This window comes from Trichechus manatus, unplaced genomic scaffold (assembly GCF_000243295.1).
Source record: "Trichechus manatus latirostris isolate Lorelei unplaced genomic scaffold, TriManLat1.0 scaffold00081, whole genome shotgun sequence".
Taxonomy (NCBI): domain Eukaryota; kingdom Metazoa; phylum Chordata; class Mammalia; order Sirenia; family Trichechidae; genus Trichechus; species Trichechus manatus.
The window spans coordinates 5036494-5050138 of record NW_004444017.1 but is presented as its reverse complement, the minus strand read 5'-3'; the positions used below and the strand labels follow the sequence as shown (position 1 = coordinate 5050138).

Here is a 13645-nt window from a genome sequence, read left to right as displayed (position 1 = left end):
AGATGAAGGAAGCCTTTTGTTTCTGCTAACCAATTCACATTTCCTTGGGTCTTTTGGTTTTGTTTTCCAGAATGACGACAACTTCTTAAATATAATCTATGAAGCTTATCTCTTCAGTGTGACACAAGCAGCCGTGAAAAAGACTATGTGAAAGCAAAACATTTTTAACTGATTTTCAAGGTCCTTCAGGAGCTCAGCATAAGGCTCTTCAGCGTCCAGTGGTGTTACTTAAATGTTTCTGCCTTTTTGAAAAAAAATTATGTATAATATGAAATAAAATGTTTTAGACTTTTTTTGCCTAGTCAAGCTTTGTTGTTTTTTTTTTTTTTGTTTTTTTTTTTTAATTGTATCCTTCAGTATACCTGGTACTAAGAATTGAGTGAAAAGAAAAAGTCTTTTGCTCGGGTCACATAGTAAATGCCAAGCTTAAATTATTTTTTTTCTTATACATAATGAGGCCATTTCTAGAAGAATTAGCTTCTCCGTAAGAAGGGCTGTTCTTGGAGTTTAATTCCTTTTTACTTTATTTTTTTATTAGTAGCTCTGCTTATGCATTGAACGTGGCGAGTGTTTCCATGCCGTTAAGTACCCCGTTGCTGAACCTCGTGTGTCACGGTGTGTACAGGCCACCAGGTGGCAGTGTCATCCCACAAATTAACCTACAGAGCCCTTAATGAGCCTTTGAAAGTAATGATGGTTTTCTTTTACCAAAGCGAACTTTTCATTTGTAAAAATCGACTTGGCATGTTTTACCTAGGCCTTTGAAGGGAAATTATTTCTAAAGGTATTTATAGCTAGTTCCTAGCGGATGGTTGTCGTAGGAGTCCACAAATGGCCCAGATTTCCAGCAACACTTCATTTATCCCAGCTCAAGTTATTTCTTTTGGACCTGAGCAGCTGGATATGCCTGGCTATGCTTCCAAATGAACATTCTATCATTTTTAGCAAACTGTTCTGAGAGGGAGGTCACAGAGGATTGTAAAGCCTTTTCTTTGCCTCTAAGAATAGGTAGTGGATGGTTTCAGGGGCATAATAATGAGGCTTCTTCAAGCTATGTAGCAGATTGATTTTTATGTTCACAGGGATGAGGAACTTAATCTTGGAAGGAGTCAGGAGAACCCTTGCCAAGTTGTTAAGGCCCAAAGAGTACGTATGGGAATTAGTCCCTGCTGAGTATTAGTAATAAATAAAACTTTGGATTTCCATAGCCCTTTTTATTCTTGGATCTTGAAAACATCTTTAGATTGCTGCAGAGCAGATGGGTTTTGTTCTCATTTTATAGATCATAAAATGGAAGCATGGAGGAAAAATCTATTTTCTTACAGTTTCTGGTGCCTAGACATGGACTTTAAGCTTTAGGCCTTTATTCAGCCACACTATCAAGAAAATTGCTTATTAAGATAACATCTCCCCACCCTCCCCCAGGAGTGTACTTTTTCTTCTAAGGAGGAAAGGTGGGTGGAAAGGGAATTGACTTTTACTGAACCCTCTTTCTGTGCTGTACGCAGGCTGAGGAGTCTGTTACATGACGCTTGTGAGTTTAGGAAAAGGCCGTTTCTCTTGTTTCTTTGATATTTCCCACAACATCTAATAAACTAATAAGCCCATATGAAGGTCTGACAAAATACTTGAAATTAATAGTTGCATATACAACATTTCATAATATTCTTACTAGGAGAATGGGACAAGGAGAGAGACACACGTGTATTTATTATTCCAGAATCAATGGTACACTCAGCTGCTGGCCCAGCCCAGCGTTTTTTTTTTTTTTGTTATTGTTGTCATTTTTTTTTTTAATCTCTTAGATCTTAATTACAAGTTTATGTTGCTTATCTAGGAAATGATGAATTCCACTTTTAAGGTTTCTAATATATTTGCTATAGCAAATGGCAAATTTCATGAAATATTTCTTTTGTCACTTCAGCATTGAATAATTAAAAACAAATTCCCATTGCAGCCCCTAATGTGAAAAGATGTCTATGTGCTGTGGATGATGGTGGAAGGAATCCAAGCCCAGCATGGACAGTCCTACACTGCAGGCTTCACTGGGGCCTTTTTAGGTCAACGCCACAGTGATCTGTTTTGAAAAATAATAAATTCTCCATCCTTTACTGGAATGAATCACTTTAAAAGTGACAGGCCCAATTCATTTAGACCAAAGACTAAGTCACCTTTTTAAAGGGCAGTTGGTGATGGAGTGCTTATTTCTTATACATAGCAAAACAGATAAGAGCTTCTTTGTACCCAGAGTGTTCTCTAGAATGTCAAGAAATAGATTAAAAGGGTTATTTGAGGCACTCAAAGTTAGGTTTTTATATATAAGTTAGCTTTTCTTCTTCCTGTGCTCATCCCAAATCCTGAGACCACCATGGCTTCTGTTCTTGGGGCTGCTGGCTCCCAGGCAGCAGTTCAAGCTAATGGAATTTCAACTGGAACCCTGAGAAATTTGATCCTAAAGCCTGCATCGTCCAATGCAGTGGATTGCAACCTTGTAGAAGAGATAGAATTAAAAGCTGCCTACTCTAAAAGGCAGAGCATATAGCATTTGGAAACAGATTGATCTTTCTGCAATCCCTGGTTGCGTGAACCTCTGAGATGCTGTTCCTCATTTGTAAAATGAAGATAATACCCACCTGTGATGGTTAAGGTTGTGTGCCAACTTGCCTGGGCCATAATTCTCAGTGGTTTGGCAGTTATGATGTAGTTTGGCAGGTATGTAATGATGTAATCACCTCCATAATGAGACCTGATATAATATAATCACCTCCACGATGAGATCTGCTATGAGCAGCCAATCAATTCAAAGGAAGTTTCCTAGGGGGTGTGACCTGCATCCAGTATATGTAGACTTTCTGGCAAAGCTCACTGGCTTTTGCTTGCTCTGAATCCTGCATCTGGCTCATCATCTGACCTCAAGTTCTTGGGACTTGCACTAGTAGCTTACCTACTGATCTTGGGATTTGTTGGCCTCTGCAGCCTGTGAGCCAGAGGCCTCCTGTCTGACCTGCTGATCTTCGGTTCATCAGCCCCTGCAGCTATGTGAGTCAGAAGACGCCTCTAGCCTGATGCCTGACCCACAGACTTGGGAATTTCCAGCCTCTACAAGTGCATGAACCATTTCCTTGGTGTAAATCTCTCTCTCTGTCTCTCTTCACTGGTTTTGCTCCTCTAGAGAACCCAGCCTAAGACACCACCTCACAGGGTTCTTATGAGGATCAAATAGAAACAATATATGTAAAATAGCTGTCCCATACCACGTACTCAAGAAATGTGAGTTTCTCCCTGCCTCCTCTGCATTGTTTGTTAGGTCCCGGTACTTCTAGCCGTCAAGACAGGGCCTACAGCTGCTGGAGGGGACTTCATTTGCCATCCTTTATGACTTGAGCATCAGGTCTGATACTGGCACTTACTGTCTGTGGTCACTGCACTACAGCTCTCTTCATTCCTTCATTATCAATACAATGACAACAGTAATACTTGTCCCTTCCTTCAAAGGAAGTGCTAGGAGTTCTCGAGACAAAGATGTCAGTGTATCCCAAGAATAGTATTGTTGTTACTGCTATTTACAGGTAAAGCATCATTTTAACTGTAAAGCTAAAGAAGGCAGTGCTATTTAATAGGATTTATAATCCATGAGAAGTCCCTAGGTGGTGCATATGGTTAATGTGTACAGCTGTTAACTGAAAGGTTAGAGGTTCAAGTTCACCCAGACGTGCCTCAGAAGAAAGGCCTGGTGATCTACTTCCAAAAAATTAGCCATTGAAAACTCTATGGAGCACAGTTCTGCTTTGACACATATGGGGTTGCCATGAGTTGGAATAGACTCAATGGCAACTGGTTTTCATAGACCATGAACATTCTTCTGGAAAGACACATACGCCTCCGTCTTCCCCGTTAGAAGGCCAGGCATGGTGGTAATAGCAGGATGAGCAACACCTTCATTAGCATCTCCAAGAACTACCTGGTATGTGGTATCCTGTCCTACTAATATCTAGCAACTCAAAACTGGCTTCTTCCAGTGCTTTCAAAAGGTAAACCCAGGGCCGAAAGATTCTTAGGCTGGAGGGTCTCCCTTGAAGGTACAAACTGTTTGCATCTGGTAGGTTTATTCTCTTCTCAAACAACTGGCCCAACTGCTTTTCTCAAGTTCCTGTGTCAGATATGACTTTGCTTTCTTCCATTTAAGTGAGAAAGGTACAAATCAGACAAGAAAGTGCCTTTCCTTCTAGAGAAATTCCAACTATAGAGTAACAGCCCTCTTCCTTCTCTTGGGTGTTAAAGAGAAAACCGACAGTTCACACATGTTAAGGCCTATCTCCCTGGGGTGTGTAATACTGAGGACAGGGCATCACATCAAAGACCAGTACTATGAATACCACTCCGCTTGGGTTCAGCCATACGTCAATATAGATGCAAGGGAAGTGGAGTATCTTGGAAGTGACCATGGGGGATGGGGTGAAAGGGTAGGTGTTACAGTTTTAGGAGTAATGTCTCCAGACTATATGGACAAGTTGGCTGTTCACTCCTAGCGATAAACAAGCCGCCTTCTTTTTTTTAAATCAGTGCCTGCTCCATTTAGACATGTGCTTCCTCTCTTTTCCAAGAAACCAGCTTGCTTCTCAGGCTTTGGAACGTTGAGCCGTCTTTAAGGTTAAATTTATCATTTGCAGCCAGCAGGTTGTAGCAACACTTCATTACGTGAAGTTGCCTGGCTGCACAGATTGGTGGGCCTCCCCAACATTTTGCTGAATGCTTGATTTTCAGGTTTCAAATACTCTTCACCCCCTTCCCTCATACAATTAGGGGAATGAGAGAGGCGGTTACAAATACTTGGTATATTTAACTCAACCTTGAATAGCCAGATAGATTTGCACCAAATTGAGTTATGAGTAATGCCTTCCAAGAGCTTAGAGCCTGGAGAAAGTACACAAATAAAAACTGCATGTGCATATTGTGGTCTGAAAACATCAGGGAGAGGAGGAGGAGGTAGAAAGCAGAGCACTGTTGGTAAAGTCCTCCACGGCCTGGGCAGTGCAGACAGGCACTGTGGCTCTAAGCCACCTAGCACAGCCAACACTGTGGAGCCTTGAGTTCCTGAAGGAGGGAGAAGAAATGCAAACCTTGAACAAGTAAACTAAGGACACAACAGGCAGGAAAGCAAAGAATGTTGCTGAGTAGGCAAGAGCAAGGTTGAAAGACCCTACAGTTGTAAGCCAGAATATAAGAATTTCCCTAAAAGACAAAGGGCACTAAATATCTAAGGAAAAGTCAAGGTAGAACATCACACTGAGTCAGACAGTGGTGGCAGGAAGGTGGTGGGAGTTCCCACTTACAGATACTGAGTAACAAGCAAGGCCACCTGTCTAGAAGACTAGATATTCTCAGTGGCCCCATGATGGAAGCTGCAAGTCCCATCCAGCTGTGTATACGAAAGACATAATCTAGTGAAAGGATGGAGTCCCTGGGTAATGCAAATGGTTAATGTGCTGAGCTGCTAACTGAAAGATTGGAGGTTTGACTCCACCCAAAGGTGCCTCGAAAGATAGGCCTGGCAGTCTACTTCCAAAAAATCAGCCATTGAAAACCCTATGGAGGCTTTGTACTGTGACACACATGGGGTCGCCATGTATTGGAATTAACTCAACAGCAACTGGGAGTGAAGGAAGCTCCACTTCTTCCAAGAGATTCATTCTCACTTCCTACTACCCGTGGCTATATAATTCTGCAAGTGTCTTTTCTCACCACGGTAGTGCCTAAGCATGTTAAGGGCTCAGAAGACCAAGATGGCTATCCAAAGATCTAAACTGCTATGAGCTCCTTATCCCTGTGCCAAGAACACTGGACTAGAAGCCAAAAAGATCTGGATTCTAATTCCATCACCACCTGTCTCTGTCTCCAACCAAGTGAGTATCAAGGGAAAAAAATATTTTTCTGTAGCATTTACAGTAGAAGCATAGAAATTGTCACTTTGGGTCAGAGCCATCCATGCTGTGCAGTGGTGTTCGCTGTTGGACAGCAGCTCCATGGAATGTGCCATGGGAAGAGCTTCCTCTTCCCTCCTGTCAGCCTTGTAGCTGTTTATGGTTCTGTCATAAATTTGTCCAGAATTCTTTTTGATGCATTTATATTTTCTGCCCTTACCGCTTCTCCAGGTCATGTTTTCCTTAAGTTTCATTTCCTACTGTGTCAATAGTAGTTTCCCCAGCCTGCCCAGAGGCTGAGAAACTGTGGCTTGACAGAAAATCCATGGATAACAGATCCCTGAGAGTACATGGGGCTCTGCTCTGTGGTGAAATGCCCAGTCTATGTGGGAATGTCCATTCCCTGTCAGATGCCTCTGTGTTACTTAGTCCGAATTGAGTCACATCAGCTAAGACACAGCTGCTCCTAACTGTGGAAAACGTTCACCCTCAGTGTTTTTCCTGCCTTCTTAGTCTTCTTTCCCTGGGAGCTGTCAGAGGAACCTGCTGCATTCTATTTCAGGCATCCAGAAAGTGTATCCATCTCTCCTATCCATTGGGAAATGAGCTCCTCTTCCTCAGACTCATTACCACCCCCCACGTCAGGGGCCACTTCATTCATGCATTCCATAAACATTCACTGAGCCCTCTGTGGGCTGCACGTGACACCGGAGAGGCAGAGATGCATAAGACCTCGTCCCACCTCAAGGACCTCAATCCAGGTTGGAGGGAGACTGATTATAAGACAACATTGTAAAAGCAGTAACTGATATGAAGAGTATATTATAGAGCACCTAAAGCACATAGGACACCTAGAGGAGGCTTTCAGGAAGACCAAGGTAAGCTGGTCCTTAAGGGATAAGAGAGTTGACATAATAGGGGAAGCAGTATTCATGGCAAAAAAGGACAGTGCAAGCCAAGATATGAAGGCAAGAAGCACCCTGGGGTGTGTGTGTGCGGTCAGGGGGAGTTGGAGTGGGAGAGGTGGAATATAAGTCAATCAGTGTTGTTGGAACTTAAAATGAGAGATAGTGAGTGGCAGGAGTTGTGGTTGGGGAAAGCACAGTCCAGACTCTAGACAATGGGGAGTCATAGATCCAAGCAGGAAGAGACATGGTCAGGTCTTTGTTTTCTATCCATCTCCGGCAGCTGAGTAGAGAAGGGAATATGAGAGATGAGAGAGGCAATGGGGACACCGTTGGGGGGCTGGATCAATGGTTGAGGAAAAAAGAAGGGACAGATTTAAGAAATACGTATGAAGCAAAATGGGTAAGACTTAGTTATTGATCATCTATGGACAGTAAAGAAGAAGTCAAGATTTCTAGCTTGGTCGACTAGATTATGACAGTGAGATTAAATAAGGAAATGCTGGTTAGAGATAGTAATAGCAACAACAACAGATAATGGTTAAGTGTTTGGCTGCTAACTGAAAAGTCAGTGGTTAGAACCCACTAGTCACTCCACCAGATCTGCTCCCGCAAAAGATTTACAGCCTAGGAAACCCTGTGGGGGCAGTTCTACTCTGTCCTGTAGGGTTGCTATGAGTTGGAATCGGCTAGATGGCACACAACAACAACAGGTGCCAGGCACTGTTATAGACACTTAATACATTATTTCATGTGTCCCTCACTGAAACACTGCAAGGTGTACTATTTGCTCCATATTGTAGCTGGGGAAGCTGAAATTCAAAGACGCTAATTCCTTCTTAATTACACTATTTCAGAGGCAGATTGTTCTTTCCCACAGGCCCAAGCTGAGCATTGGAACAGGGAACAGGAGGCAGACACCCATGTTTGCAGGCCAGCCTAGACTTGGAGAGCGAGAGGTGCTTGAAACTAGAACTGTCGTGGATTGAATTGTGTTCCCCCAAAATATCTGTCAACTTGTCTGGATCATGATTTCCAGTATTGCATGATTGTGTACCATTGTGTAATCTGATGTGATTTCCTTAGGTGTTGTAAACTCTATCACTAGGATGTAATAAAATGGATTAGCGGCAGTTATACTGATGAGGTCTACAAGATTAGATAGTGTTTTAAGCCAATCTCTTTTGAGATATAAAAGAGAGAAGTGAGCAGAGACACGTGGGAACCTCATACTACCCAGAAAGCAGTGCCAGGAGCAGAGCACATCCTTTGGACCTGAGGTTCCTGCGCAGAGAAGCTCCCAGACCAAGGGAAGATTGATGACACAGACCTTCCCCCAGAAAAATGGAGAAAGCGTTCCCCTGGAGCTGATGCCCTGAATTTGGGCTTGTAGCCTACTGGACTGTGAGAGAATAAATTTCTCTTTGTTAAAGTCATCTACTTGAGGTACTTCTGTTATAGCAGCACTAGATGACTAAGACAAGAACCCACGGCATGGAGTTCCCCAAATCTTGACTCTCCCCTGGAGCTGTTTCACCAAAGTGTCATGGGAATGAGGAGGCTCCACTGGCCCAAAGAGACAGCCTCCCAGGGTCTGACCCCAACATTCTGTGAGCATGTGGCCCTGCCATGGCCCTGGGTGTCAGTGAAGGGTCCCACAACCCTTCATCATCTGTGGCTCTCAGTAAAGGGCCTCCTAAAAGCGTCCCACCTCCTCGGGCAGATGGGGCTGTATCTCTGCCAGTGTTTCCCAGGCAGGCAACTCAGCGAGCCTTGGGAGCCACTCCACCCACTCCAGCTGTCACTGTCACTCCCTCAGGTTCTTCTCAGGGAGGCAGCAGCCACTTGGCATTGGGACCTGCAGACACTTGGTTGAGTAGATCGAAATGCTGTGGAGAGCAGAAGGGCTGGGAGCTGGAGACTGCTTCAACTTCTCCCCACACCGGGCCTGGCTGCTGGTAGGCATCCTGCCCTGTCTGAATGTGAATAGTCAGAGCACCTTGAGGCAGCCTCCTGCACGGAGCAGCAAGGCCTAGGAGGCCTGGGGGCTCGCTCATGCTTTGCCATTAACCTTCTGCGTGAACCCCTTTGTCTCCCTGGATGTCAGTTTCTCTATTATAAAATAATGTGGTTGTGCTTGATAATAAAAGCAATGACTCACATAGACAAGTGTATAGAGACCTAAGTTTATTCGTGGTTACCAGGGGCAGGAGGGAGAGGGAAAGTGGTGCTCATTGCTTAGGGGACACTGAGCTTCTGTAAGGGTGATGGGAAAATCTAGAAACGGATAGCAGTGATGGTTGCACAGCAAGATGAAACTGATTAATGTCGCTCAATTGTTCCTGTAAAAAAATATTGGAATGGCAAATGTTTTGTAACATATATATTTACCACAGATTTTTTTTTTTAATGAAAGATAAAAAGCCTTGTATTTGTGGAGCTCTTTGTAGTGTCAGAACTAGGTATTGTTGTGGCCATTTTATGGATGAAGGCCTTAGGTGACTTAGTCCAGAGGCGGCTACGTCTGATTTGAGGGATTTTGAGAAACATTCTCTAACTCAGATACTGGGGTACCTTCCCTTCTTCCACCACACCCCACCTTAATGGGGGAAAAGTAAAGAATGATTGTTCTATAGTGTGACTTCAGCTGAAGCTTGCATAATATTTTGAAGAGATTTTGCAGTGAACAGAGGTCTTTTCAGCTCTAAAGTTTAAGAATTCTAGAAATTCAAGTCCTCTTTCTTCTTGAGTGTCACCCAGTTGCCCATCAATAAGTGGCCATATAATTCTTAATCCAAGTTAGGATCCTTCTGAGTATGAGCTATTAGTAATTACGCCAGACATATGCATAAACTGGGACTATCCTGTGCAAACAGGGACAGATGGTCACCGTATGTATCACTGTCTATATCCTGCCAAGCATCCGACCCTAGGGAGCCCCTTGTTCTTACACCAAGCCTAAAAGAAATCAGATTGCAGACAAGCAGCTTCCTCTAAAGTCAGGAGACGGAGTTCTGCGCCTGGCTCTGTCATTACTTTGCTGTGGGTGACTAAAGGCAGGTCATGTAAATTACTCTGAGCCACTGTTTACCCTGTCAAATGAAGGGTTTGAACTAGATGTGGTTTCTTCCAGTCGCAACACCCAGCTCCCTTCCTCCTAGTGAGTCTCCCATTTTTGTTAAGATGTAAGTTCAGGGGAGGTCACCGCCTAAGGTGGCCACCAGTCCTGGATGTAAAGTGGCCACCGCTGTCTCTGCCTCCCCTACCACTGGAGACAGGCTCATTCTGTCCTCTTACAGGATAGGGATGCAGACGGTGTAATGGCTTGAAGTCACATTTTGGCTCTGCCATTTTCTACATCCAAGGCTTTGGGGCAGAGGGCTATGGTGGTTCAGTTATAGAATTCTCGCCTTCCATGCAGAAGACCCACGTTTGATTCCCAGCCAGTGCACCTCAAGGGTGCAGCCACCACCCGTCTGTCAGTGGAGGCTTACGTGTTGCTATGGAGCTGAGCAGGTTTCGGTGGAGCTTCCAGACTAAGACGGACTAGGAAGAAAGGCCTGGTGATATACTTCTGAAAATCAGCTGATGAAAACCAGTGGATCACGACAGTCTAATCCCAGTTGTGGGAATGGCACAGACATGGCTGCATTTTGTTCCATGGTGCATGGGTTCTCCACGAGTTGGAGGCCTGCTCCACGGCAGCTAACAACAACAAAGGCTTTGTGCAAGTTACTAACATTTTCTAAGCCTCTCTGACAGAACCCAGCACTGGTCCTCCATCAGCAGCGCGGTCTGTGGACAGTGCTAAGCCATGAAGTTTGTCTCCACGTGAGGAGCAGCCAGCTTCTCTCAAATGGCCTTTTGTGCTCAGCTTATGACTTTTCTGGGGCCTTGGCCCAAGTCACTCAATTATAAAATGCAAGCATGAGAAAAGATCTAATCCTTTCACTTTACCAATGAAGAAACAAGCCCAGAGAGGAGTTTTGACCTCCCAAGGTTACGCAACTGGATAGTGGCAGAACCACAACCAAAACCTTGGTTCGCAGCTGCCTCCTTTGACTCAGGTTGCGCCTTCCTCCAACACAGCACAGCTCTCTCCTACCCCCAAAGGACTTAGACATTAGTCAACCTTTAGAAGTCTGTGTTTATTTATAAAGCTGCTGCTTCTCCTTCCAGCATCTGAAAGCATTTTACAGGCATTAATTAAGAAAGGTTCATAGCAAGCCCAGGAGGCAAAGAAGGAAGAGCTGGGGGTCGGGGGGTGGGAGGATTCATTAAAGAACTCATTTCCCCTGCTGTGTGCCTCTCCTGCTTTTTTCTTTGATTTTCTGGTCTCTTCAGAACACAAGGAGACACATGGACCCGTGTGCGAGCACACACACATCAGCCAATATCCAGCAGTCTGCTAGCATCCTTTATAAAAAACTTCTGCTAATACCATCTTTCACAGATTGAATTGTGCCCCGCAAAAGATAAGTTGAAGTCCTAACCTCTGTACCTGTGAATATGACCTTGTTTTGAAATAGGGTTTTTCTTTTGTTTGCAGTTAAATTAAATGAGGTCTTTCCAGATTATGGTGGGTTCTAATCCTAATCCCTTTTGTTATATAAAAGGGGAAAATAAACACAGAAACAGAGTCGTGTACAGAGGGAAGACACCATATGAGGATCTGTCTACAGGCCAAGGAAAGCCAAGAAATGCCCAGGGCTGTTGACAAGGATGGATCTTCCCCTAGAGCTGACAGAGAGAGAGTATAGCTCTGCTGATGCCCTGAATTCAACTGTTAGCCTCCAGAACTGTGAGAAAATTAATTTCTGTTCTTCAATGCCATCCACCTTGTGGCATTTTGTTACGGCAGCCCTAGGTAACTAAGACACCATCCTAAGCATCCCTGAACCTTGTCCTTGTAGTTTGATTCCAACCAGTGGTGCCCAGGTGAATGTTCTGCAGTCAGACAGAGGCAGGCAGGACACTTCACCTCACCTCACACAGACCCACCCCAAACCCCTCCTCTTCCACTCTTTCTGTTCACTGAAAATCCACTCCCGAAAGCAGGGCACACTTCAGCAGAAGTCATCACCCATAGGGGAAATCACCTATGGGGAAATCATCCTTTGTTTTTCTCCCAACAGGGTGGGGGTTAGTGATTGGTAGAAGAAGGCCAGGGTCAAGAAGGAGGGTAGGTCAGTATCTGCATTAGACTATGTTACTGAAATTCCACAAATCAGAGATCCCTCCTGGACTAATAGTTGTCCCACCAGGAACTGTATCACTGGTGGGTTGAGTGACTCACATAAGAAATGATGCTGTTAAAGCATCAGAACAATAAAAGAGGGAATAAACGTGTAGGTATAGAACCTTCTAATGGAGAGGAAGTCAAGCGATACCAAGTAATAATAGACTTGTAGAAATCCAGGAAGATAAAGGTAAATTTCAAGGTAAACACAAAGAAAGTTAACAAACCTATTCTTCAAAATAAACAAGAAAAACATAAAGTCTCAGTAAAAACAAAACCTACAAAAACAAAAGAAATGAAAAGAAAATCCACAAACAAAAGGAACTCAGCACAGGAGAGTAAGAGGAACAAAGAAAACGTCAGCACCACAAAAAAAAAAGCACTACAAAATGCAATCCCACTCCTAGGAATATATCCTAGCGAAATAAGAGCTGTCACACTAATAGACATATGCACACCCATATTCATTGAAGCACTGTTCACAATAACTAAAAGATGGAAACAACCTAGATGCCCATCAACTGATGAGTGGATAAACAAACTTTGGTACATATGCACAATGGAGTATTATACAAAGATGAAGAACAATGATGAATCTGTGAAGCATCTCATAACATGGATGAAACTGGAGGACATTATGCTGAGTGAAATAGGTCAATTACAAAAGGACAAAATATTATATGAGACCTCTACTGTATAACTCATGTAAAAGTTTACACACAAAAAGAAACAATCGTTGGTTACAAGGGATGGGAGGGATTGGGGGGAACTAAGTAGGTAAGTGGTAACTTTGGTGAAGGGTAAGACCGTACACATTACTGGGGAAGCCAGCACAACTTGTACAAGGAAAGGTCATGGAAGCTCCATAGACACTTCCAAACTCCCTGAGGGACTAAATTGCTGGGCAGAGGGCTGTGGGGACCATGGTCTCAGGGAACATCTAGCTCAATTGGCATAATACAGTTTATAAAGACAGTGGTCTATATTCTACCTTGGTGAGTAGCGTCTGGGGTCTTAAAAGCCTGTAAGCAGCCATCTAAGATACTGCACTTGTCTCACCCCTTTGGGAACAAGGGAGAACGAAGAGAACAAGACACAAGGAAAAGATTAGTCCAAAGGACTAATGGACCAACAGCTACCATGGCCTCCACCAGACTGAGTCCAGTACAGCTAGATGGTGCCTGGCTCCCACCACTGACTGCTCTGACCAGGATCACAGTAGAGGGTCCTGGACAGAGCTGGAAAAGGATGTAAAACAGAATTCTAACTCACAAAAAAAAAGACCAGATTTACTGGCCTGACAGACTGGAGAAACTCCGAGAGTACGGACCCTGGACACCCTTTAACTCAGTGATGAAGCCCCTCCCAAAATTCACCGTTCAGCCGGGGATTGGACAGCCTCATAAAACAAAACAGCAGTCCAGGGACAAGGACCAGAAGGCAGGAGGGGACAGGAAAGCTGGTGATAGGGAACTCAAAGTTGAGAAGGGAAAGTGTTGACATGTCATGGGGTTGTTAACCATTGTCATAGGGCAATATGTGTACTAACTGTTTAATGAGAAACTATTTGTTCTGCAAAC

At 43.9% G+C, this 13645-nt stretch overlaps 1 protein-coding gene across 2 annotated transcripts in view; it reads left to right on the top strand.

Annotated features, from left to right (window-relative positions):
• Window positions 1-1369, top strand: part of DCP1B (decapping mRNA 1B) — a 55007-nt gene extending 53638 nt beyond the window's left edge. Inside the window, exon 8 of one of the 2 annotated variants that reach the window (XM_023735709.1) lies at window positions 71-1369. In XM_023735709.1, the coding sequence (XP_023591477.1) occupies window positions 71-151 (81 nt within the window). In that variant the 3' untranslated portion in view covers window positions 152-1369. The remainder of the gene's footprint in view (window positions 1-70) is intronic. The other variant, XM_004381212.3, reaches the window with a different exon arrangement.
• The last annotated feature ends 12276 nt before the right edge of the window (window positions 1370-13645 follow it).